This window comes from Pristis pectinata, chromosome 3 (genome assembly GCF_009764475.1).
Source record: "Pristis pectinata isolate sPriPec2 chromosome 3, sPriPec2.1.pri, whole genome shotgun sequence".
Taxonomy (NCBI): domain Eukaryota; kingdom Metazoa; phylum Chordata; class Chondrichthyes; order Rhinopristiformes; family Pristidae; genus Pristis; species Pristis pectinata.
The window spans coordinates 48,467,977-48,495,626 of NC_067407.1; the positions used below are offsets into that span (position 1 = coordinate 48,467,977).

At 39.1% G+C, this 27,650-nt stretch overlaps 1 protein-coding gene across 2 annotated transcripts in view; it reads right to left on the bottom strand.

Annotated features, from left to right (window-relative positions):
- slc30a7 (solute carrier family 30 member 7) overlaps positions 1-27,650 on the bottom strand; it is a 47,015-nt gene that overhangs the window by 3,529 nt on the left and 15,836 nt on the right. For both annotated transcript variants that reach the window (XM_052012471.1, XM_052012472.1), the window contains exons 5-10: positions 26,673-26,799; positions 24,110-24,280; positions 21,149-21,205; positions 20,802-20,937; positions 1,416-1,506; positions 1,172-1,321 (exon numbers count right to left, since the gene is read on the bottom strand). In XM_052012471.1, the coding sequence (XP_051868431.1) occupies positions 1,172-1,321; positions 1,416-1,506; positions 20,802-20,937; positions 21,149-21,205; positions 24,110-24,280; positions 26,673-26,799 (732 nt within the window). The remainder of the gene's footprint in view (positions 1-1,171; positions 1,322-1,415; positions 1,507-20,801; positions 20,938-21,148; positions 21,206-24,109; positions 24,281-26,672; positions 26,800-27,650) is intronic.

Consider the following 27,650-nt stretch of genomic DNA (forward strand, 5'->3'; position numbering starts at 1 on the left):
ATACAAAAATGATGAAGACTTAAGTTTGAGTGGAGAGTCCTTAAGGCAGGGCAAGGCAGAGATAATGGTCATGTACTTGTGGCATATTAGGAGGTCCTATCTGATGAAGTGCATCGAATTATTCTTTGAGGTTACAAGATCAGACATTCTACAAGATTATTCACAAAAGGCTACCAAGTAATGCCGCATCTTAAAGAATTGGTGGCAGAGTTTAGTTCAATAACAAATTAGTTACATTTCCATTGCCAGGGGATGTCAAAGCACCAGAAAAAGGTCCCGAGTAAGAGAGGGCTTGGATGGGGGGGGTGGGGGAAGAAATGTAGACTAAGTGGGTCAGGATTGAACACTTCAAAATAGTAAATCCATTAGATACTCTCATTAATTGAGATGATAGATTGATAGATTGATGGTGTGTGGTGGTAATACTATGTTGGAATGGGACTAGCTGAACTTCCCACATCCTTTTGTTTGAAATACACATAATAATGGATTACAAAAGAAAAAATAAAACAGCCATTAGCATTCCTGCAACGAACACAAACAGGATATTGAAAAACTGCATTGATAACACCTAGTGAGCACGAGGAAGTTAGAAAGAGAACGACGGCATCAGACTGAAGAGGAGAAACAAGCAATTATTTCTTTCCCATTGTTGTACATAGTGCCGTTTTAGACAGCCTTCAAGCTCAACAGTTGCTAAGTACCCCACCTCCATATAAGACTCAGCAAAATAATAGAGAACATGCTGTAGATTTAATTTTTTTGTAGTAATCCCCACTCTAAGTAAAATGGATGGTTCCTAAGAAACACAAGATACTAAGTCTGAAGTAATAGTGGTGTTACGTTGGCTTATATAAATGATACATTATGTGTAATATCCAAACAATAAGTTTATTCTCTAGTATCTTTCTCAGCATCCAATTTTATTGGATACGGAATGTTACATCATCACAGACCAACTAAAAGTCTTTCATATTTAGAACTTAGAGACATAAATTACAGAATCTTGTTTATAATGCTAGCAAGAAGCATGTCCTAAATACTTAAAATTGCCTTCAATTTGGTGTTTTCATGGAAGCTACTCTTAGAAGGTCAATGGCAATTTTTGAACCTTGCATTTAGGTACGGAGGAGTATTCCTGACAAAAATAATAAACCTTCTCTTGACATACCTGAGTAAAAACGTTATGTGTTTGGCTCAAAATCCATCGTGCATCTGCATCAGGAGCTACCAGAAGCTTTATTGTTCCAATGTAAACTTCACTACACAAGGTCCAGAAGTGGGGATCAATTATACTGTAAACTCCTTGCAAGTGTTGAACCTTAAAGGAAGTGATCAAGAATTCTAGTTCAGCGAAATGCTAATATGTACCCTAGGCTTTATGATCTAATAAATACAAAATTAATTGTACGTACCCGCTGGTAGCACTGGGGCAGTATGTGATCCAATGAAGGTGGTGTGCGCTGCATTAAAATCCCAATGGATTGCTTTAAAAGTGGAACAACGCTGTTAGGCAGGGAAGGAGAACATAATTAGAAGAATTTTCCTCCTCTGTACCACCTTGATTCTAGAAATGCTATTTTGAACTTCCACGATAAGATTTTTTGAATAGACATGATAGTATTCCCAGAAAACCTCACTGTTAAATCTGAAGGCATTGATTTTGCTTATATTTATCCACAAAAGCACTATAATATCTTGCACTAAGTACTGATTCACATTTATTGTTTCAGTTGAAGCTATTTTCTGAATGAATGTTTTTCATTCAGAGCAGTGCTTCTTCACCAGACGACTGCATCATTTTGCTGGCTACAAGACATGCGAAAAGACAAGGCTTTTGTTTAAATTAGATATCCAATACTAAGTAATGCAAGGTCACAAACTCATTACAGAAAGCCATTCTTTTTCGCAACAATTAATACTCCCTCAGAAATACCTCTTTAATGTGGATATGAATGAAAGGATTATGAAACTTTATGCAAGGGTGTAACTTGCTAGGTCATTTAGATGACAGTAAACATTAGAACTGCTTGTACGGTTTACAACATAGATATTGGATTTGCTTGTCTAAATCTAGCATCTGTTCTGTAAAATATAGATGGTGCAAGTGTAAAGTAGCAGCTTTGCAATGGTTTTCAACTGAAAGACTGAAAAACTTATGGGTTATCAATTAGGTGCATTTTGGAGCAACGATCACTTCTTTCACATCTGGACAAGAAAATTACTTTGGCACTCAAGATAATGTCACAATCCATTGGGAAGAACATGTCATCCTTACTTGATAGTTAGAAAATGTAATAAAATGTAGCAATATTTAGACAAGAAAACAAGTTCAAAGGTTCAGGCAACCAATACTGATCACTTCCACTATCTGAAAATAAGCCACATTCCTCTATTGTGCAGTAAGAATGTCCTCTCCCAATTTAAAAAAAATTCAATCCCTGTCTAATAATGTTGAAAGTAGCCCCTCATTTATTTCACTCTAGTGGTTAAAATGTCAATAATATTCCTTATGAGGCTATTAATATACACCTATCTATTCAAAGATTTACACATTGCCTTTCTTACACTTTCAGGTTATAATGGCCTGGTTGACTACATTCCTTTCACTTTGTGGTAACAAGTGAAACTAAGGAACTCAGCTAGTGCTAAATTAAAATAACCCCATGTGTTTTGAATACAATTTCCCCTGGTTGCACTCTTGGAGACATTCCAATGACTGGTATACATGTTCTTTTAATGTCTGCAACAGGCTAATTAGTGTTATGGCTGTACTAAATGCTCAATGAAAAATATCTCCATTGATCATAGGCAAATTTAAAGTTTGCTATTTTGAGGAATGTGGGCAAATATTATACACAAACACACACCTTTAGTACTCTTAAAGATTATTGGGGGCCCTCATATTACTTTATAACATCTTGGATCAAACATGCTACGATGATCGAGGATTTCTCTCCTGTAGAATTGAACTGTGCACCTACGAGAACTTCCATATTCCGTCATTGGGAATGTGAGAAGAAATTTAATACACGTTGGTCTAGGGCTTGATATAGTTTCTTATCAGAAGAATAGGTGGATTCCTCTCAATGTCTCGGCTGATATATTTTCCTCAACCATCATTTACTACGTTATATCCTCTTGAAAATATTACGTTGGTTGTTAAATTGCTTTGCGACATTGTGAGGTTGTGAAATACAAGTCTTTTGGTTTGAAAATAGACAAAAAGATGCTCATTATTGAAGTCAATTAATAGTCTCTTTCTTTAAAAAAAACCTCATTATTCAAGGTAAAGTTAGTGAAATAAATATTGGGGATGTATTGCATCACAATTACTCCCCAATTACAATCCCTCCGCTTCAAAGCCCAGTTCTGAAAAAGAACACAAAGAACAGATGAATAGCAGAGCATTTCTTGTGAAATTTGTTACTTGCAGATTTTTCTCCACTTTAAAATTGACATAAAGTACATAATTGAGTGTAAAGTGCTTGAGAACATCATGAGATTATGCAAAATACTGAAAAGTTCTTTTTTTGTCTTAAAAGAATTACTTCAAATAAGTCATCAAGGTACTGATATCAGCATTGAAGACAGAAAGAAACCGATCACCATGAAAATTAAATTTTATATGACAGGATACAAATAATGTATATACACACAATTGTGTGTATATACACACAAATTGTGATATACACACAATTCATGATTTTATATTAAAAAAAAAGAGGAACATAAGTTTAGAGATAGAAGGGGATTAAAATGTCAACATTATCTTACAATGATGATTGTTATGTAGAGTCAGATTTGAAGATTGAAGTTTCTTTTTATGAGTGGTCATTTGATTCCCTTGCAATTATGGTGGACACAAGCAAGACCCTGAACCTAACTCCATGTAGCTGGATAATACATCACAAGATTCTATGAAACTGAAAATAAACAAGCCACCTGTTGTTTCACACACAGCATTCTGCACGCACTGCAAACCATGCAGCCAGGAGTTCAATATCTCAAATCCAATTAAAAATGCTTTTACTCTATAAATGTCTGTGTTTCTCATTATTACACATAAATTGCATACATACAGTTAAAGTATTGACAAAATGAATAGATTTTGTTTAATATGATTGCTCAATTACTTTTATTTTGCAACAGGATTCCATCTTGTAAAAAAACAGGAAATTTATCTAACCAGAAGATAATTTATTCATCAGAATTTAATCTAAAGCTGTCTAATACCACACATGAAAAAAAAATGAAGATCACAGAAACAGGAGCAGCCCTCACTGAGATATTCATAATATTACTAAGTACTTAAGCAGTCTGAAGAATGAATCTTCTCTTGTAACTGTTGTACTCTTGGCACATGTTAAAATCTACATACTAATTTAATGAATGTAATAGGAACAAAAAATATAGATGGAAGTCAAAGAAAATGTAGGTACATGAAATTTAAAATAAATGCTATTGAATCTTTCCAGCATTTTCTGTTTTTGTTAGAAGAATATTGATATTAAGTACTTCTGTAACTCGTTAGGCATAAATTGCTTAAAATCACAAACACCCAAGCTAGGATTTCACAACATTACTATAATCATTACTACTGAACAGACATTGGTACCACTTGCATCTCCATAACTTTATCTAACCAATGACAGTAATGATTAGATAAAACTAATAACCAGAGGCCTGAGCTGTGGAATTTAAATTCAGTTAAAAATATGGGGAAAAAAAACTACAGAATAGTCATAAAATCCCATCTAGTTCACTATAATGTTTTTCAGGGAAGGAAGTCTGCCACCTTTGCCCAGTCTCAACTATATTTCACTCCAGACTGGATTAGAGTCAAAGCTGTGGAACACAGAAAAAGGCCCTTCAGCCCACCATGTCTTAGTCAACTATTATGTGCTTCTATACTAACCTCACATGCTTGCATTAATTCCATGTTCCTCTATGCCTTAAGTTCTTACATGGCCTCCTAAATGCAAGCCACTCAGTTCGACAACAATAAGGGTTGGGGATAATTAATGTTTCGATTACCCAAAAGGTAAATCATCATTGAATTTATTTCTTTTAATCTGCAAATACCCAACAGAAATCGAGAAGAAACAGATTTCACTTAAGTTTACAAATCTGAATACTAGGCGTTGTCCAACCAATAAACCGCAAAAGGAAGTACTGAAACTCAGTATACTTTAAAGCTTCAACAAGCAAGCAGACTCGTCAAGGAAATCAAGTTTCACCCAAGAGTGCAAATGCAAACCATAAACCTGCTACTTTCTTACAATTTCAACTTAAATCTTCTTGTAATATACCTCCAAAATTTGCTCCTTCAAAACCTAGAGGGCATCAATTGAAATACAACATCTTCACCCAAAAACCAGCAATGAATTAAAAGCATTTTTAAAAATAACGTACAAACAATAGCATAAGCATTACAAAATTTGCAACTAACCTTCCTAGAATTGGGAGGTCAATTTATCACAGAACAGTCTGATACTGCATTACATTACCCAATTGTATTGTCACATCTAGGAATATAAAATGTTTCTGCAGTACATTTAATGAAGTAAAATTATCGTAACTCCTTGACCTTTATCATAGCCTTGGAGAGGGATAGGAGCAGATGATATGGGAAAGTATTTAATTGGAGGAGGGGGAATTATGATGCTATTGGGCAGGAATTTGGGAGTATAAATTGGGAACAGATGTTCTTGGGGAAGTGCACAACGGAAATGTGGATGTTGTTACCCCGATAGTCAGTCCCTCCATTACTGGTCTCCCGTGCCTACGGCCTGTACAATCCACAAAATGCAATGCAACAACTTGCCATGGTTTCTTTTATTGCAATTCCCAAATATGAATCTCAGGAGAATCAAGGACAGCTGGTGCTTAAGAATGCAAATTCCTGCAATTCTGCACCAAGTTACAAATATCTAGACTTAGAAATATATCAGCATTGCTGCCGAGTCAAAATCCCTGAACTTCTTATAACATTAATACCACGTTCTCCCAACTTCCCCTTCCTGAAGTCCACAATCTGTTCCTTGGTCTTGCTGACATTGAGTGTGAGGTTGTTGTTGCGACACCACTCAATCAGCTACCTCTCTCACTCCTGTAAGCCTCTTCATCACCATCTGAGAGTCTACCAACAACAGTGGTGTCATCAGTGAATTTACAGATCTTCAGCTTTACCAGGCACCTTCCTGTCAAATGGTACCTGATGTCAAGGCAGGCAATCTGATCTCACCTCTGGAATTCAGCTCTTGGGTCAACGTTTAGACTAAGACTGTAATGTGGTGTGGAGATGAGTGATTCAAACATAACTGGAAGCTGACATTATATGCAGGTTACAAATTGGCACTGTTTGACTGCATATTCACTGACATCTTCCAGGATTGAGAATAGAGTGACTATCTTGTAAGTAGCCACGCTGGTTTTGTCCTGTTTCTGAGGGCAAGATACACCTGGGCAATTTTCCACATATAACAAATGTACCAGAACAGCTGAACTACATTCACAGCTAGTTCGAGTACAAAGTTTTCCATATTAGAGCAAGGATGTTTTTACGGTAACATGGCCTTTGCTATATTGAGTGCTCTCAGATTTGTCTCTTGACAAACAAATTAAATTGACTAATAAAGATATTCTGTAACACAGGAGGAAACAGAGATGGATCATCCGCTCAGCACTTCCCACTGAAGATGCCTGCAAATGTTTCAGCCTTGTCTTTACCATTCATATGCGGGGCCCTGCAATCTGTTGTGAATGGTCCCACGTACATCCCCAATTGCTCACTCTTTAATTATCACCACCATTTACAATCAAATATGGCAGGACTGCAGAGCTTCTAAGATTGTGTAATTGCTTAGCTCCGCCTTTTGCTTGTTGTTTTTGCTCTTTCACACACAGAATCATGTGTTACAGTTTTCCCAGGCTGATATCTTGTGGCTGGATTTGCATGCTACTGATTCTGTTGCTCCAAAATTTTCAGATGGAGACATTATTAACCCACTGTATATATGAATTTGTCCAAACTCATTGGGTTTGAAATATGGGAGGAATCTGGAGGAAAAAAAAACCGTTGGAGGAACTCGGCAGGTCAAGCAGTATCTGTGGAGGCAAAATGATAGTCAATGTTTCAGGTCAGGACCCTTCATCAATACAGAGTGTTGAGGGAAGATAGCCATTATAAGGAGAGAGGAAGGGGTGAGACAGGGGCTGGTAAGTGACAGTTGGAACCAGGTGAGGTGGAGGGTGATGGGCAGATAGTTGGGGGAGGGGAGAGTTCAGGGACAGAGGCTGGCTGGTGGGTAATAGGTCAAAACCCAAGAGGAAAATAATGGGCAGAAGAAGCCAGGTGGGGGGAGGGAAGGGGAAAGGTGAGGGTAAAGAGAGAGGTTGGAAAGGGACAGGAGGAAGCAGGTAAGGGAGGGATGGTGGGCAGATGAAACCAGATGGGGGACGGGATGCAAGGATTAGGCCAAGGGAGAAGAAACCCGGGTGGATAGGTGTGTGTGGATAGGCAGATGGAACCAGGTGGTGGGATGGGGGCGGGAGGATGCAAAAGGTAGACAAAAGGGAGAGAGAACTTAGGTGGACCAGTAGGAGAGGGAAAAGAACACAGGCAGCACGGGTTACCTGAAATATTAATTTTCCAGTTTCATACCACTGGGTCCTAGGCTATCCAAGTGTTCATAGCATTAGGTTGTAGAAAAACACATTACATTCATTGGCCAGCCTACAACCCAAATGGTATGAACATTGAATTTTCCAAGTTCAGGTAATCCACACCCCATATCCTTTTCCCACTGCTACCGGTCCTTTCCTAGGTTCTCTCTCCCTTTGTTCACTTTTTCCTCTTCTCCCCTCCAACCCCACCCAACCGTTACCTAGACCCGTTACCCTCCTCCACATGGTTCCATCTGCCAATCAGCCACACACCCATCCGCTTGTGTTTCTTCTCCCTCAGTTTACCCTTCCCATCAGGTTCCATCTGCCCATCAGCTCTCCTGTATCTGGTCCCACTTATCATCTTCCAGCTTCTGCCTTCCACTGCCCTCCCCCACTTGGCTTCATCTGCCCATTTTATTCCTTACCCATTTCCACCTATCACCCATCAGACACTAAACACCCTCCCCCTCCGCCCATATACCACCTCACCAGGTTCCACCCATCACCTAACAGCCCTCGCCTCACCCCTCCTTCTCACTTCTTTATACTGACACCCTCAGTCCTGATGCAGGGCCTTCAACCAAAATGTCAACATCTCTTTGCCTCCACAGATGCTGCCTGGTCTGCTGATTTCCCTCCAGCTGTTTATTTTTGAGGTCAGGTCCTTGACGTAGAATATTGACATCTAATCCTTGCATCATGAAGGCACCAACTTCTGTCAAGTAGACTTGAATTAAATATAGTAAAGACAAAGTTTACCAACACCACCATCACAATCCACTTCACATGACAGCCAACATCAAATCACCAGCTGGACACATGAGCAACGGGTTTCTTCTCAGGCACCAGGTGCCCACTTGTAAACAACATGACAGAACATTGGTCGACTTCCCCAGACTTGCATACAATTTTAAATGCTGCAGGGGAACTACAAGTTTCATTACAAATCAGGAACAAAGCATGATGTGAAACTGCTTAAAATTTAGAACAATTGCAGATTTTTTTTTAAGCAGAAGTAGAAATGGAAGTTTCCAAGCATTTATAATCCTGAATTACTATTGCCTTTTCACCTTCGGTTTTATGAAATAATTCCAAGGCTGCACAACCATTATAAGCTCTGAATATTGTGCACACAAGGTATAGACATTGAATTACATATTGTAATATTTAAAACAGGCAAGCACAAAGAAACATTAAAGGGCTGAGAAAGACATATTTCAAGTTGATAATGTGCCACCACAAGGCATCAGTTCTTTAAAACTCAAAAAAAATCAAATAAATAATTTATAGTCAACTGATCCAAATAATAAACAATGAGACAAAAGAGATGTTCAAAAGCTTGGTAAATGAGTTGACTTTTAAGGAGGGTTGTTTAAGGAGGAGTTGAAGAAACAGAGGGGCTTAGGGAGGCAATTCCACAGCACAGGGCCTACAAAATTGAAGATACTGCTGCAATTGTGGGATGATGGGAGGATAGGCATACAAAAGCTCAGAGTGGAAGAGTCAGCACGAGTGACTATGAGATATCACAGAAAGAGCAAGTAAAAAGCAATCTGAATTTAAACACAAACTCAGCACATCCTGCAAGATTCCACGACAAACAAGCTGACAGCCACTTACTGTTCAGCAAGTTACTATTGTGATGTAAGGAAACATGGCAGCTGGTAAAGTCCCACCAACAACAATGACATAAATAAGAGATAATCAGCCTGCTGATGGAAGGTAATAGTATCCTGTTTGAGAATTTTGATTAAGAGTGTGGGAACTAGGAGCTAATATAGGTCAATACGAACAGGGCTGATAGACGCATGATAGTAAACACGGTTTATGACAAGATGTTTACAGACTAGTGGTTAGTTGAGATGTCTGTGAATTTCAACCCAGAAATATTTGACACTCTGCAGATGCAATACGTCCCAGCTCTGACTTGAGGTAGAACATACTTGAAAGTTGTGTACTAGATGTTGAATTTATATATCTAGTACGCATGCAGATAATTCAATTTGGATTTTATATACACAAAGGGAATAAAAGTAATTGAATTTATGTTCTGAGGAAAACTGTAGGCTCTTCTTGCAAGAGCAATAAAATATAGGTATATGAAAATGCACCATGTTTGAGTTTTCACAAGACTGAAATGGAAAATATAATTTCATAAGCAACAATGCTTGTGAAATCATATTCTCTATTTGGTTATTATTGTAATAATAAAAAACAGTGAAGTTCAGAGGAAAAGGTCTTGACAAACTACATCAATTTTATTCACATTACTAGGCATCATACATTTCGTGTCTTTAGTGAATTAGAAGTGGCTGTGAAGAACTACAAGTAGTAAATTAAATGCTAAAAAGGCACAAAATGCTAATTAAATGGTAAATAAGTACAATATAATATTTCTGCAAGTTATAGAAATGCACAAAATCTGAAAATAATAAAGCTCCCAGGAAAATCCAATATTTGAAATACACAAAACATCTGTCTGGAATTTAAAGTTCACTTGGTGGCAAGCTGATTATTTTGACCAAACCTCAAAAGGAGAGGATTAGAGTTCAAATTATCTTTACAATTTAAATATCTGTGACTAGTAAGAAGTAATCAGATATCTCAGTTACTAACTTTGACAGAGTGCAACATTTTTGCATGTCAAAGGTAAAGCAGTCCAAAGAAAAATGGATACTACGACTAAGATGAGAAGATAAGAAATCTTTATTAATCACATGTACATGGAAACACACAGTGAAAGGCATCTTTTGCGTAAAGTGTTCTGGGGGCAGCCCGCAAGTGTTGCCATGCTTCCGGCGCCAACATAGCATGCCCACAACCTCCTGACCTGTATGTCTTGGAATGTGGGAGGAAACCGGAGCACCCGGAGAAACCCCACGCAGACATGGGGAGAACGTACTAACTCCTTACAGACAGCGGCGAGAATTGAACCCGGGTCGCTGGCGCTGTAAAGCGTTACACTAACCGCTATACTACAGTGCCTGCCCCTATGCAGTAACATCAACATAATAGTCACTTAATACAAACAATAGTCATTTTGTTATCCAAGTCACTACCTGAATTTTATAAGGTTAATCAGATCTCCCATTACTGTTACCATCTAAGTTATTGCCTGTTTCTCTCTTCAGTCAAAAGGCTGCACATTAGCCCTATACTGTCTTATTCCAAAAAGGAAACTCTCTTTAAAACCAACATAGCTTTTGTAATTTACAGGAAAACTCCATACATTACAAAGTAATACCCTGATCACAAAGAACAGGGAACTGCATGGGAGAGAGCTGGAAGGATGTACAACTCTGCATGTGTAACAGCTGGAAGTCATTTATCTCTTCAATGTGGCCTTCTGAGCTCAAGGATTTGGCTTGGGGCAGGCATGCCAAAAATTGCAGCTGGGGGTAGGGAAAGAAGATGGATTATTTGGCCAGTTCACTGCTGAACAGAATAGTTCCTATGAAAGAATATTTTTGAATTTATATAAGCAATTTTCTAAACTTGTTTCTATCAATTTTGTAAAAAGATTGTAGGGCATAAAAGTTAACTCATCAAACCTTGGCAATGAACTGAATAATCCTTTTGCTCGAGAGGTCCAATGGGGAGGGGGCAAAAATCTGAATTATTTCTTTCCTTGGTTTGACGTTTGCATCATCGATTTTATCCTGAAGAAAAAAAAAGTCTTTGCGGGTGAGGACGAGGCTGGGGGAGGGGTGGAAGTCTAAAAACATTACAGTAAAACTCTGATAATCCACCACTTCATTTTCTGGAAATTCAAAGATTTGGCATCTGGCTCACCTGATTTGGTTTTCTGTGCACCTTCTAAATTCATCAGGGCCCTGCTTCCCTTGCTATCTCCAAACTCACTGGGGCCCCATTTTCCTGCACTCCCTCTAAACTGGTCGAGTTCACTGGAAAATTCTTCATATTATTGCGTAACACCTGAAAAAAATTGAATTCTAAGTGTATTGGAGTATTAAGCAAGAAGCTGGAGGAACTCAGTGGGTCCGGCAGCATCTGTGGAGGGGAAGTGAACAGTCGATGTTTTGGGTCAAGACAGCGTCGATCCAGATGAAGGGTCTCAACCTGAAACGCTGACTGTCCATTTCCCCTCCACAGATGCTGCTTGACCACTAAATTCCTTGAGCTTCTTGTTTGTCGCTCCAGATTCCAGCATCCGTAGTTTCTTGTCTCTCCATGTTGGAGTATCAACAGGAGTAATATCCAATAGTTCAGAAAATCTGCCTGCCCAACACCAGAGTACTGAGGGTGCTGGATTACAGGGTTTCATTGCATTTGACTGGAGTTACAGATTCACAGAGATATACAACACGGAAACAGGCCCTTTGGTCCACTGAGTCCACACTGATTAACAGCCACCCATTTATGCTAATCCTACGTTAATCCCCATTCTACCAACTCCTCCCAGATTCTACCATTCACCTACACCAGAGCAATTTGCATGGTCAATTAGTCTATCAACCCACATGTCTTAGGGATATAGTTGGAGACTGGAGCAGCAAGAGATGACCCACGCAATCACTGGGAGAACGTGCTAACTCCAACACCAGAGGTCAGTCAATGGCACTATAAGGCAATAGCTCTAGTATCAACGCCACCCTAGCTTCATACTATTAACTGAAGCACATGAGCACTTTCAATTTTTTTCTTCAATTTAAAAAAGACTGCAAATTAAAACTAAACAAGAGAGCAAGTGACAGCTGCAATGAAAAGATAGGAAAAAAAACCTAATTTTCACCTAATACTCCAATATCTGTGGTGAGACAAAGTATACAGTAGCAAAATGAAATGTAGTCAATAAGCAGAAAATATGGATGGGGTGCTGTTATTGCTCAGTGACAAAATGTACTGGATTATATCAATTTCAATCCCAATGCTGCTCCACTTAAATCTTGGTGGAACACCACCTAACGCAGTACTTTATCTCCTATCAGCAAATTCGTCTACTTGAACAAAGAAATTATGTAGTAGAACATGGTTCTTCCAAACTTGAGGAAATTGATTTATACAGTTTGAACACAAAGGACTGGTCATTGGTGACTTAAGTATAATCAGATATTAAAGAGATTACACTCAACACCTTTCCCAAAATTGGCACCAGATAAACCTGCTAATACCACTAACCCTAGTTATACAATATACAATACACTTGTACAGTGTGAAACTCAAAATTTAGGCTGACAGCCACTTTTCCTGTCTCAGGACATGGGAAAATAAAACGGAGGGATTTCTGAAATCCAACTCAGTTTGTAAAAAAAACTTGCATACATACAAGCCCTTTCACTTCTTCAGCATGTCCTGAAGTGTTTTATAGTAATTACTTTTATGTGTAGTTACTTGTTAAATCTTCTTCTGTACAAGAGCCCTCAGACAACAAATGAGAAATTAATCATAAATCTATTTGATGGATCAGCTTTGGGCAGGGCTATGTACAACCTACCAAGTTTCATGGGATCTTACGCAGCCACTTCAAATCAGATACTGGTCCTCAATTTAATATCTCAACCAAAACACATTGAAACTGCAGCACTTTAATGCTGTACTGCAGGATCAGCTCAATGCTTATCAGGAGGATGAGATTCAATCCCACAGTCATCCAATTAAAACAATACAGTGTCACCCTCACTTATTTTGATTTAAATCAAAATCAATGTTCTTTCTAGTTGGAAATTGTACAAAACAAAGTATGGCCAGAATAGAACTGATGCTAGATACAGGCCAGCAAAAAGATGCAGTGTTAATAAATCTGAAATTAGTTTAAAGTAATTAGCAAAAAAGGCTAGACAGATCTGAAGTTAGACTGAATGAAGCTGCTGTAAGATTCTTGTACTTTTTGATTCTTCGTACTTCAGCTTTGAGCAACCCCTAGTGGTAATAATCATTTTTGCTGGTCATAGAACTACTCTGCTTGCCTTAATTCACTTTTAATGTAGGAATAAAATGCAAATTTTTGTGGGAAATAATATAACATTTTATGTATACTTAATAAATGTGACAAAAATCAACCACAATATTCAGGATAAATTACAAAACTAAACTGGATACAATATTTAACCGATTAGGGAAAGAACAGGCGAGAAAGTGCTATCATTGGTTTAAACTGGAAGCAAGGCGACCTGAAGAATTATGTGAGAAGATTGTACACTCTGGCATCAATCTGGAAGGACTGGTGGGTATCTTTCAGCATCCACAATTAATTGGAACCAGGAGTTCAGCTATTGGAATAGTGCACCAAATGTTAGAGGAATAGGAAGAACTTGTTAAAACGGGAGAAATAAAGGATTCTGATATTTGGGAATACTGGGAAGAGGAAGCCACTCTGACACCATCAGCAGATAGCCTAGAGGTTTGGTAGTGCTGCACAGCTTGTTGTGGGGTCTCTTGTGAACCAGCGAGGAATCTCTGGAATTCTGTTGCACCAATATGATTTGGGAGCATTGGAATGCAAAATGGCATGGTGCAGAAGGATTAGGGAGTTTGGTTATATGAAGAGTGGATAAAGGTCCCATCAGGGAGAGAGCAGTGCATAGCAAACTGGGTACAAGTCAGAGTTTGGAGCATTAAATGAGGTGGAGCCACAACTTGATCCAGTCACCCTCCTTTCTTTCAGTAGCCCAAGTCTGCTATCACCACATTTCCTTTACGCTGCAACCTGATAAGTAGAATTAAAAGTGCTGGTGCAGAGCTGACAGTGTAAACGCTAGTTACCACGTGAAGTAATTTAAAGTGGGCCTCTGATAGCAGCTGGCAACTATGGAGGGAGGCTGCATCTTGGCTCAGGATGGGGCATAAAAGCTGAAGATCAGAAACATGGCACAAATTTATAAGTTGGGTGGGGTCTGATAAAAGTTCAAGGATTTATAAGAGAGTTTAGAACAACAACAGCAAGAAAAAGTATGCCAACAAATGATCTAATCATGGAGTGGGAGATGTGTTCCAGGACTTAAAAATAAGAGGTTACTGAATTATATTGACTTATAACCTTATAACCTTATTTTTGACTTCAGAAATATCAGTCACTGAAAAAAAAAATCAACAAATGACTACAATAATGGAGCATCAGGCAACACTGAATTAACATCAGAATGGCACATTAATAGCAATAAATTAATAAAGCATGTGGAACAATTGAAATAATACCATTTCCTGCTGCTTCCTCTACTCTGACAGATAGTTACTGAGTTTTGCAGACTATTTACTTTAAATATGCTTTCCAAAGACCTTTGTACACAACATATTTACCAACTTCATTGCTAAGTTAAATTTTAAAAAAAAACTAAGGTCAGTTGGGAGGTGGGGAGGAAGGAATAGTGACTGATGAAGCTAGAAAGAGCTGAGAGACAGAAGGAAGACTTGAATAGCTAGTAGACATGAAATTGCTTTGGGAAGCTGAGTACCCTGCAAACATTTTGGAGAATGTTAGAAAGAACAATGGAACTAAGCAGCATTCACCCATTGTGGGAAACTAGTCCAATGGGAGTTGGGGGAGAAGGGTTTGGTGTATAGATGCCTGGTGACAAACTTCCAGGTTAGTTTAAAAAAGTATTTGCTTAACCACAGAGCAAAGGAATTTTTTTTTAGAAAAGGAAGTCACTAATTTAATAATAATAGTTCTTTAAGTACATTTTTAAAATCCATTAAGTGAGATAGTTTAATAAATAAAACCATGATAAGGTGACTCAGACCCGTGGAATTCACATCCTGTGTCACTTGGGAACTCCAGGATGTTTCTCACATCCTGAACAACCACAGGTGCAGGAAGCATTGTCAGCAGAAGGAGCTCAAGCAACAGTTGATGTCACTGTGCTGCTGCCCACCCTGCATCTCAAGAGAGTGCAGGCAAAGAGGGAATGGGTGACTGCCAGATACACAAAAAAAGTAATCAGGCAGTTCAGGAGAACTGACCCAACCAATATACAGTATTCAGGAAAGAAAAAGGAAGAAAGGAGGGAGAGTGGCAGTAATGATTGGAGAAAATATTGCAGTGCTGGAGACAGAATGTCCTGAAATATTAGAGGTACAATTATATTAACCAGGCTATTCTATAGGCTGCCAACTAGTGGTAAAGACTTTGAAAAGCAAATATAAATGGAAATTATGGATTGTGTAAAAAAAATTATGGGGATTTTAAGTTATATAAATATAGACTGGGATAGCAAAGGGGCAAAGAGTGGGGAAGAATTTCTGAATGTGCTCAGGACAACTGACTTGATCAATATGTTTTTGGCCCAACAAGGAAGGCACTGCTAGACTTAGTTCCGGGAAGTGAACAAGGCCAAGTGAGCAAGTATCAATGGGGGGCATACAGGAATCAGTGACAATGTCATGGTTAGATCAGCAATGGAAAAGGATGTGGAATACTCCAAGGTAAAAATATTCAAAAGGACCAATTGAACTGAGATTAAAATAGATCTGCCCTGGGTAAATTTGATGGTTGCCAAAACTGGAATTGAACAGTGGGAGGGAAGCTTTTCAGGTGTAGATGTTTCAGCTGCAGTCTAGGTAAATTCCTTCGAAGAAGAGGGGTAGGGAAATTAGAGCCAGAACTACCTGGATGACCAAGAGAGCAAGTAAAGTAGAACAGGAAAAAACTCCACAATATCAGGTTATTAAAACAACCGAGAACCAGCCTGATCACAGGAGGTTCAGGAGGATAAGTTACGAAACAGGCAAAGACAGCATGAGAAAAGAATGGTAAGCATAAAAAGGAGAATTCAAAAATATTCTACAGTTATGTGAACAAAGAGAAGAATGGAGAGGAGAGGTGGGGGCAATCAGAGACAAACAAAGGAAGTCTGCACATAGAGGCAGAGGCAGAGGCCATAACTGAGGGAGATGCTGCTGCCAGTGTCTCAGCAAAAGAAAACTAGTCCAGATTCTGGATCAGTTTAGAAATTGATAGAAGTAGCACTATACCGTCTAGCTGACTTAGAAGTGGATAATCATCTGGCCCAGATGGATCTCATACATAGGATAAACATGCATAGTTCATTGAGAGTGGTAGGTGGGTTAAGAAAATGGTTTTGAAAAACAAACACAAACAAAAATGATACAAAACATTGGTTCAGCCACAAATGGAGTATGGTGCCCAGCTCCAAGTGCCACACTTTAGAAAAGACGGATTTTAAGAGAGAATTCAGAAGAAATTTATTAAAATTCTCAAGGGGAACGGTGAGCAGCCAGAGGTCAGCCACATTGGCAGCAACAACGTGGGTAGAAAGTGGGATGAGTATAGAGAATTAGGAAGGAGGCTGAAAAGCAGAACCTTGAGTGTAGTAACCTCTGGGTTACTCCCAGTACCACGTACTACTGAGGAGAGAAGCAAAGATAGAACAGACGAATGTGTAGCTGAGGAGCTGGTGCAGGGGGCAAGTTCTTGGATCATTACCGTCTCTTCTGGGGTAGGGGTAACCTGTACAAGGGGGACAGGTTGCAAGTTAACTGGAGGGGAACCATTATCCTGCCAGGGAGGTTCGCTAGTGCTACTTGGGAAGGTTTAAACTAATTTGACAGGGGTATGGGAACCAGAGCAACCAGGTCAGAAAATGGAGATATTGAGGGGAAGGTAAATGTCATGACTAGTAAATCTGTAAGGGAGGATAGGGAGGAGCAAGGTAATCTACATGATGGGATGGAAGAATTTAAGTGTGTTTATTTTAATGCAAGGATTCCCAAGGGCAAGGGAGATGAACTTATACAGATCAATATTACCTCAATTCACTGCTGTAATGAATTGATCTGTATGAACAGTATGCAAGACAGGTTTTTCATTGTACCAAATTATCAATGATGTTGTGGCTATTACAAAGACTTGATTGAGAGGGGGACAGGACTAGCTGCTTAATGTTCCAGGGTTTCAATGTTTTAGAAGAGATAGAGAGGGAAGGAAGGAAAAGAGGGACAGGAGTTGAACTGCTAATCAGGGACAGTATCACAGCTGCACTCAGAAGGTATATAATGGAGGGTTTATCCACTGAGTCTATATGGGTAGAACTCAAAAATAAGAAAGGTGTAATCACTCTGATGGGATTATATTATAGATCCCCCAATGATCACTAGGTCATTGCAGGCAGATTAAGGAAAAGTGCAAATAAACAACAGGGTTGTCGCAGTGGGTGACTTTAATTTCCCAATATAGACTGGGACCTCCTTAGTGCAAGAGGGTTAGACGGGGTAGAATTTGTTAGGTGCATCCAGGAGAGTTTCTTAAAACAGTATGTGGATAGTCCAACCAGAGAAGGGGCTATACTGGAGCTTGTATTGGGAAATGAGCCTGGACAGGTGACCTTTCAGTGGAGGAACATTTAGGAAACAGTGATCACAACTCCTTAAGTTTTAAGAGAGCTATGAATAGGGATAAGTATGGACCATGTGGGAAAGTATTAAATAAGGGAGGGTAAATTACGAGAGTATTACGCAAGAATTAGGGAGAGTTATTTGGGAACAGCTGTTTTTGGGCAAGTCTGCATCTGACATGTGGAGGGTGTTTAAAGACCAACTGCACAGCGTACAGGACAGGTATGTTCCAGTAAGAAGGACAAGGATGGTAAGGTAAGGGAACCTTGAATAACAAGGGAGATTGTGAATTCAGTCAAAAGAAAAAGGAAGCATATGCAAGGTCTAGGAAGCTAAAAATCAAACAGGGCCCTTGTGGAATATAAAGAAGCCAGAAAAGAACTCAAGAACGAAACTAAGAGAGCCAGGAGGGGCCATGAGAATTCCTTGGCAACAAGGATTAAAGAGAATCCCAAGGCATTCTGAACATACATCAAGAGCAAGAAGGTAACTGGGGACAGGGTAGGACCACTCAAGGATAAAGGAGGAAACTTGTGCTTGGAGGCAGAGCATGTGGGCGAGGTCCTAAATGAGTACTTTGCATCAGTATTCCCCAAGGAGAAGGACATGGAGGATAGTGAGATCAGTGTGGAGCATGCTAATATGTTAGGGCATTTTGAGATAAAGAGGTGGTACTGGGTCTCTTGAAGAATGTTAACGTGGTAAGTCCCCAGGCCCTGATGGGATATGCCTCAGGTTATTGAGAGAGGCAAGAGATGAGATTGCTGGGGCCTTAACCAAGATCTTTGTGTCCTCTGTAGCCACAAGCCGGAGGACTGGCAAATAGCTAATGTTGTTCTTTTGTTCAAGGGAATAGGAATAGCCTGGAGATCACAAACCGTCGAGTTTCATGTCAGGGCTCTTAGAGACAGGATTTAGCAGCATTTGGAAAAGCATGCTTAGGGACAGGCATCATGTCTTCGTGTGGGACAAATCATGTCTTACTAACTTGACTGAGTTTTTCCAAGGAGGTGACAAAGGTGATGGATGAAGGTAGTGCAGTGGATGTTGTCTGCATGGATTTTAGCAAGGCATTCGATATGGTCCCTCATAGTAGACTTATCCAGAAGATTAAGATGCATGGGATTCACGGTGACTTGGTCGTTTGGATTCAGAACTGGCTTGCCATAGAAGACAGAGGGTAGTGGTCGATGGATCTTATTCTGGTTGGATGTCCGTGACTAGCAGTATTCCGCAGGGATCCCTACTGGATCTCTGCTGTTTGCGATACATAAAAATGATTTGAATGAAAACATGGATCTGGATGGGTTAGCAAGTTTGCAGATGACACCAAGATTGCTGGCACTGTGGATAGCGTAGAAGACTGCCAAAGGATACAGCAGATATGGGCAGAGAAATGACAGATGGGAGTTTGATTCAGTCAAGTTTGAGGTGTTGCACTTTGGGAGATCAAATGCAGAGGGGAAAATACAGTTAATGGCAGGACCTTTAACAACACTGATGTACAAAGAGATCTTGGGATACAAGTACATAGCTCCCGCTCAGGTTGATAGGGTGGTAAAGGCAGTCTATGGCATGCTTTCCTTTATTAGTCGAGGCACTGAGTTCAAAAGTCAGGAAGTTATGTTAGGTTAGGCCGCACTTGGAGTATTGGTTGCAGTTCTGGTTGCCCCATTGTGGGAAGGATGCAGAGGCTCTGGAGAGTGTGCAGAAAAGATTTACCTGGATGCTGCCTGGATTAGTGGGCATGTGCTATAAGGAGAGGTTAGACAAACTAGGAATACTTCCTCTGGAGCGGTTGAGGCTGAAGGTGACCCGACAGAAGTTTATAAGATTATGAGAGGTGGAAATAGAGTAGACAGCCGATATCTTTTTCTCCAGGGTTGAAATGTCTAATACTAGAGGACACGCATTTAAGGTGAGGGGGGAAGTTTAAAGAAGGCGTGCGGGGCAAGTTTTTTTTTGTACAGAGTGGTGGGTACCTAGAATGTGCTGACAAAGGTGGTGGAGGCAGATAGAGGTGTTTAAGAAGCTCTTAGATAGGCACATGAATATGCAGAGAATGGAGGGATATGGATCATGTGTAGGCAGAATGGATTAGTTTAATTAGGTGTCATTAGTTTGGCACAACACTGTGAGCTGAAGGGCTTGTTCCTGTGCTATACTGTTCTATGATTCCAAGGATGAGGAATGTTACACGGATAGACAGAAGCAGCTTGGGCTGTTCGCTATGAGACAGGAAGTTATGAGAGGACCTGATAGATGTATTTAAAAATCAAATAGAACAGTATGAGCAGTGGATAGAGAGAAAGTATTCCCACTAAGATAAAAGAAAATAAGGGGATTAGCAAAAGATCAAAAAGTGTTACAAGGAAAAACTTACCTTACAAAAAAGTGGTTAGGGTCTGGAATGCATTGCCAGGGGTGCTAGTGGAGACAGATTCAATTCCAATATTCTAAAAGGGAGCTGGGTAGGTAGCTGAAAGAATTTGGAGGGTTATGGAATGAGGATAGGGAATGGGACTGTAGCTGGACTGTTCTTCCATGGAGCCAGCACAGACCAAATGAACTCTTTGTATACTGTAACCATTCTGTGGGCACAGGGATGAAAAAAAAGGAACGGCAGGTTTTATCCAAGTGCATCCATATGTTCCTTATTCTCTCATCACACAGAGTGACTTCAAACACAATTTTTGTTAATGTCTCCTTAATAAAAGCTCATCAACACCACATTAAATTATAGTCCAACATTTCCCTCTTATATTGGCCAGCAACTTAACAACATCAAACCAATAATACAGAAACCCCGAGTAACTTACCTTATTCCTATAAGGAATGAAATCAACATGGAGCAGATAGGATCTGCTATCATAAGGCCATAGTTCTGCATCAGAAGGGCAGATATTATGACACCTATACTGCCAAGAGTGTCTGCTACAATATGCAGAAAGACTCCTATAATGACAAGAGGGGAAGAAATTCTTATGTCTTCATGAAATACCATTCTTGATTTATAAAAATCACTGAATATCTCCTATATTTAGAGAAAGACCAATTGGTTTAGAAAAACATTTTAGATTACTTATCTGATTTTTGGATAAAGATATAATTAAGTTCAACTTGATGAATCTGTAACAATTTTATACAAAATGATTAATTCACAAACCTTCTAAAATCTGCTTATTGGATCCTTTTGCTTGAAGTGTATCACACTGATGGTCTTCTGTAATGTAAATAATGAATTGAACAGTGAAAGGGCAGGATATTAGGCTAAAGATACACTTCTAAAGTTAGTGTCCCTAATTCACCCTTAGCTGATAGCTCACCATAACATGGATATAAATTGAATTAGACTTCTATGTAGGATGAAATCTGTAACTTGAGCAAAGCACCACCAACAGGAAAATTAAGCACTAGGTTGTTGCTGCTTTTATATACTCAAAACTGGCATGCAATTCGTAGTTAACCCCAAGTTGGGATGCTTTGTTCCTTGAGTTTAAAGAGCTGAACAGAAAAGAAATGATTGTTTCACTTACACACATTTCTCTTATATTAATATGAGAAGAATGATTGGTTTAACCTTCAAACTTCCACAAAATTTCTAATTATTTCAAATATGCTCCAACTCACCATCTACAAATTACATATTACATATTTAGCTTCTCCAACAAAAAAAAACTTATTTTCAAACACAGTACTTAAAATACAGTTACTTCACTATCTGCTTAAGGCACTGAGTTATGATTTGCTCATATCACCCACCTTTCAATACCTCAGCCAAATGGCATTGCTTACTTGTAACTAGGCTATCAATACTAGTAGACAGTTTGATATCTATTCACTTTTCCTGCACTCACTCGGCAGGGGGCTGCAGAAAATGACCTTTATAGCTCATGGTCAAGGATACCATTCCACAAAGCTCCTGATTCTCTCAGACACATGGAAATCTCAAACTTGCTTGATGCCCTTCACTGGGCTTTTGCAAACAATGTTCAACGACTCCTCATGGAGTGCAGCATCAGAGCCCAAGATGCTGGAGTTCCCCAGCACTCACTCAATGGATGCACAAATATTTGTTAATTTATCTAAATGAATTAATTGTGTTTACTCAAGTGTTTCTGTTAAACATTGTTTTTCAAAAACATTGTTTGATTGACTTTTAAATGTTTTTGAAATGTTTTGGAGAAGTTCTGAATATCTGGAACAATCAGAAATATTCAAAGTTCCTGACAGATTTGTACCCTACCTTAGTGATTGATCAAAAGTTTCTCAGTTGCATTATAGTGCCTTACATCACTTGATGCCCTCTATGACACTTATTAATCAGTCATGGGGGAAAGTCAGCATTTAATCGCTTATCCCTTCTTGCTTCCCAAACTGAATGGCTAGCTGATTCATTCCCAAGAACAGTTAAGAGTCAACCATAAAATAAACTGCTAGAGAAAGGAAGGCCAGTATATAATAGATTCCTTTTGCCTCCACATTTGCTGCTTGACCAACTGAGTTCTTCCAGCAGTTTATTATTTCTGCTTGATGCCAATACTGACAGCCTATTGTGGCTTCATGAGTCAGTTGTAGTTGTCAATTCTAATATCACTTACAAGATGGAAGATTTCCTTCTCTGAAGCACAACCGAGAGTTTTTGTGTGTAAAAGGATAACCTAGTAGTTTTTTTGGATACCATTTTGATTCCAGATTTATGTAATGATTTGAATGTAAATTCACTAGCTAATGTAGTGGAATACAAACTCAAATCTCTGGATCAATAATTTAGGTCTTTCTTACCAGTTGAGTAACTTAATCCTACGCTGCCCTGCCCATCTGTCGTCTATATATTGCAACAGAGTTACAAAACTAAAATTGGGTGTGTTTTGTTTTAGATTATGATTTAATTCTGGTCTAGCAGTGAGACATGATACAGGGGAGGAGGTGGAATCACATTCAAAAACTATTACAAGAAGCACCTTAGTTTGTTGAACTGAGGTTTTTCATTTCTAAGGCTCTCCCCCTACACCTATGGAATACAAAATCCAGGAGGTAATTATGAGCTTCGATAAAACCATAACCAGAATTCAGAAATAATATTCTTCCTATCATCGGAAAGAAACCGAGGTTTCAAAAAGGGTAGAATTCAGATTTAATAGAATGCTGGCTTGTGTGGAGAAAAGAAATACAAATAAAAAACTATCACCTTACAATAATTTACATTGTGAGATAATGTGGTACTACACAGCTCTAGGGATCCAGGTTTGATCCTGATCTTGAATACAGTCTCTGTGGAATTTACGTTCTCCCTGTAACTGTGGGGTTTACCTCCAGGCGCTCTGTTTTCCTCCTACATCTCAAAGACATGCTGGTGGGTTAACTTGCTGCTGTAAATTACCCCTCTAGCATAGGTGGGCAACAGGAAAATCATCAAGGAGCTGATGGGCTGTCAAAGAATAGGTTTCAGGGAAATAAGTGGTGGAATGGGGCTGACGGGAGTGCTCTGAGAACCAGCACAGATTGATGGGCCAGGAAGCTCATTCCACATCCAACAAAATATATGAAAATATAAAATTGCATAATATTATGGAAGGGTGGGAGTGAGCACATGGAAAAGGATTAAGACGTACATTTATTGAAAGGTCATTATATAGAAGTTTAAGAAAGGGAGTAGATAATTCTTCAGAGAAGATGGACATTACTTCCAGGCTTCCTAGCTGAGATAGCAATATGTCAGCATTCAGTATTAGAGTAGGTAGGTGGATTAAAGGAAAAAGAGCCGAAGAGGCATAGAAACAGGATAGGTAAGAATGATTAAACTATTCGTTCTTGAAGAGAGTTGGACCAAACGTGTTCTTTAAGATTTCTGTATGACCTGTTAATATCCTTGTGTCAATCATTGCCCAAAGAATAATAAAACAAAAGCAATTATTTATTGGAATGAGTTTTATAGACATTAATCACCTGATACTTGACATCTAACAAAGCAAGAATCCAGATCATCAAGACATTTCATTTTTATGAAGTCTAGTATAATACATAATTGGAGAAAAATTCAAATACAGTAGGCAATATGCTGGCTTTCTATATTTCAGCCAAGGTAACTTTAGATTCATAGAGACTTGGGAATAGTATTACTCACCATGGCAGTGTTCCTGAGCGTGGGAATGCCCATGCCCATGGGAATGACCATGCCCATGGGAATGTACAGATGGATGTTCATAATTGTGGCTGTGCCCGTGTCCACCATGACTATGTCCATGATTCAGCCCAGGAATTCCTCCATTGAAGAGTGAATGACTGTGGCCATGACCTAATGCAGCAAAAGTGATGTTTGTACAAAAAAAATAATGCACATCTTTGAATTTGATAAACAAGCTTACATACAAATGTACAAAGCCATCATTAACTGGTTAAAAACATGAAAGTGTGAATAGCATGCCATACAGCCCTTGGAGCCTGCAGTGTCATTCAATAAGCCATGCCTGATCCCACTGTGCTTCTGTAACCACCCCCAGTCTCAGATAGTCCATCTACAAGTTTGCAGATGATACCACCGCAGTGGACTGTATCTCAACTAACAATGAGTCTTAGTACAGGAAGGAGATAGTGCTCAGTGACATGGTGTCATGACAACAACCTTTCCCTCTATGTCAGCAAAACAAAAGAGCAGGTCATTGACTTCAGGAAGGGATGCAGTGCACATACACCCATCTATATCAATGGTGCCAAGGTTGAGAGCTTCAAGTTCCTAGGAGTGAACATCACCAATAGCCTATCCTGGTCCAACCACATAGACACCATGGCCAAGAAAGCTCATCAGTGCCTCTACTTCCTCAGGAGGCTAAAGAAATTTGGTTTGTCCCCTTTGACACTCACCAATTTTTAATCAATGCACCATGGAAGGCATCCTATCTGAATGCATCATGGCTTGGTATGGCAACTGCTCTGCCCAGGACCGCAAGAAACTGCAGAGAGTTGTGGACACGGCCCAGCAAATCACGGAAACCAGCCTCCCCTCCATGGACTCTGTCTATACTGCTCGCTGCCTTGGTGAAGCAGCCAGCATAATCAAAGACCCCACGCACCTGGAACATTCCCTCTTCTCCCCTCTCTCATCAGGCAGAAAATACAGGAGCCCGAGGGCACATACCAACAGGCTCAAGAACAGCTTCTATCCAGCTGTTATGACTATTGAACAGTTGCCTTATACGATAAAATGGACTCCTGAACTCACAATCTACCTTGTTATGACCTTGCATCTTATTGTCTACCTGCACTGCACTTCCTCTGTAGTTGCGACACTTTACTCTTTTATTGCTTTACCCTGTACTACCTCAATGCACTGTGTAATGAATTGATCTGTATGAACGATATGCAAGACAAGTTTTTCCACTGTATCTCAGTACAAGTGACAAATAATAAACCAATACCAAAATCTATCAAGTAACATTGAATAATTTGGATAATTGAGCATCTGCCAGGAAAATTGCCAAGATTCACAAATCTATCAGTGAAGAAATTCAAATACAGAAATTAAGCAATATGCCGGCTTTCACCCTCTGCTTAACCACCAATCCCTTATCCCAAAAGTGTGGACCCTGGTCAAGAATGCTGTCTCAATGAGATAATCTCTCCTTTTTCTGAATTCCAGGAAATATAGGCCCATCCTACTCAAATATTTCCCCTCCTTTCCAAAGTCAAAGTCAATCTAGTGAAACTTGACTACAGTTGCTAAGGTTAAATTTAACCTCAAGTACAAAATGGCCTCACCAAATCCTGTGTAACAACAGCAACATCTTCTTACCTTTGGACTCCAATCCCTTACCACAAAAGCCAATACCTTTTGCCTAATTGTTTGATATATCTGCACATTTAACTTTGTGTTTTGGGTACACTGGATAGATTTGGGTATCAAAAAACAATAATAGCTTCTCACCATTTAATAACTTATTCTGTTCCAAAAGAAAAAAAACACTCAACATTTCCCAGCAATTTACTCTTTAGATAACACTTCAATTTTAAACTAGAAATAAGCAAATTTTAGAAGGAATTACTTTTTTCTTATCTGAAGTTACTTCGGGACACTGTGACTGTAGCTCAAAATGGTTCAATGCTTGAAGCTTCAAATTAGTTTAGAGTTGTCAGTATTAAATATAATGAAGTTTAAGGGTGGAAGTAGTTGTTAGTGGAATGGAGTGCATGGCATTCATTTGGAGAAGGAAGTGGAATGCTATTTCTCTCCCTCAAGGTGCAGGGTAGAGGAGCCTTTACTGAATTTTTGGGTTTAGAGCTTCTCCTGGTGGATCAGTAACAGATATATATTGCTCAAGCCAACAGCATGTTAAATGTCAGGTAGGAACTGAAATTAACCATGATGTCAAAGGGCTTTGTCACTAGCCCAGATCATTCGCCAAGAGCTCAGCAAGGGTTGCAGGTGACTATGCAGGCATTACCTCTAATTTGCTAATTCTGACAATTTTGCCCACTTGGCGAGGAGGAGAATTAAGATTAAAAAATCAAAAACATATGTAAATCAGGACATACGTTAGTAGATAGAAACATCACACGTAACAATAAAAAGCAACCGTGATGGAAAATAATTTCCCATACCAGTGTTTCACTCTATAAAGCCTTCCCATGATATTGGTCTTACTTTGCCAAACAACTTGAATAGTTGCAGGTTTATAGAACTGTTCCCTTACCACCATCATGCGAATGTCCATGGCCACCATGTTTAAATACAAAAATGCCAACCAAATTCACCAGAAACCCAAGCACAGATACAGACAGCAACCGCTCATGATGCACTTCAGGAGGTTCCAAAGCTCTCTGAAAAATAATTGGAGATGAAAGAGAACTAAAGTTTGATGCATCTTACAGGTAGGAGGAGGATGGGAAATGGCACATCCCACCAATGTACCTAACAGCTCCTGATCTCTAACACACTGCTACACAGGACTTACCTTGGCGTCATTAAACAGTAGTCAAATGTAAATAGACCTTTTATTCTCCCCAAAAGTGAAGTCATTTTATATACTAAGAACTTGTTATCAAATAGACCTTTTATTCTCCCCAAAAGTGAAGTCATTTTATATACTAAGAACTTGTTATCTGCTTTCCAGCAGTTAAATATTTTATTTTCTTGCAATTTAAAAATAAACCAAATATTTTGTAGAATAATTCCTTAGCCATAATTATTACCCCTTTTTTATTGCAAGGATCTTAAACTTTCTGCTGGAATCATTTTACTTTACACTAAGTTTTTGCCAATTACACAATGGAAGCTCCCAGATTACATGGAAACAAGAATACCAACAGTCAAAAAACACAAGGTGTCAAGCTACAGAAGAGATGATTAAAACTTCCCTTTAGTTAGTCATTAAGCAAAGCACAAGCCTTCACACCCATTTTGAAAGTGATATTTGTTAGTCAATATTTACAAAATGATAAAAAATAAAAATACAGCATAAACTAATGACTGACTGCACCACCCATCATGCACTGAATGGGGACGAGAACCAACAACCAATATCAACATTGTTAAATGTAACAGACGAGATTCTAGCCTTCATAGCACAACATGCTGAAAAAACAAAAAGGGAATAGGTACAGAATGAACCAAAATCTCTGGCACCCAGCAAGTTCAGGGAAAAAGTCTCACCAGTGGTGCAACTGTAGGC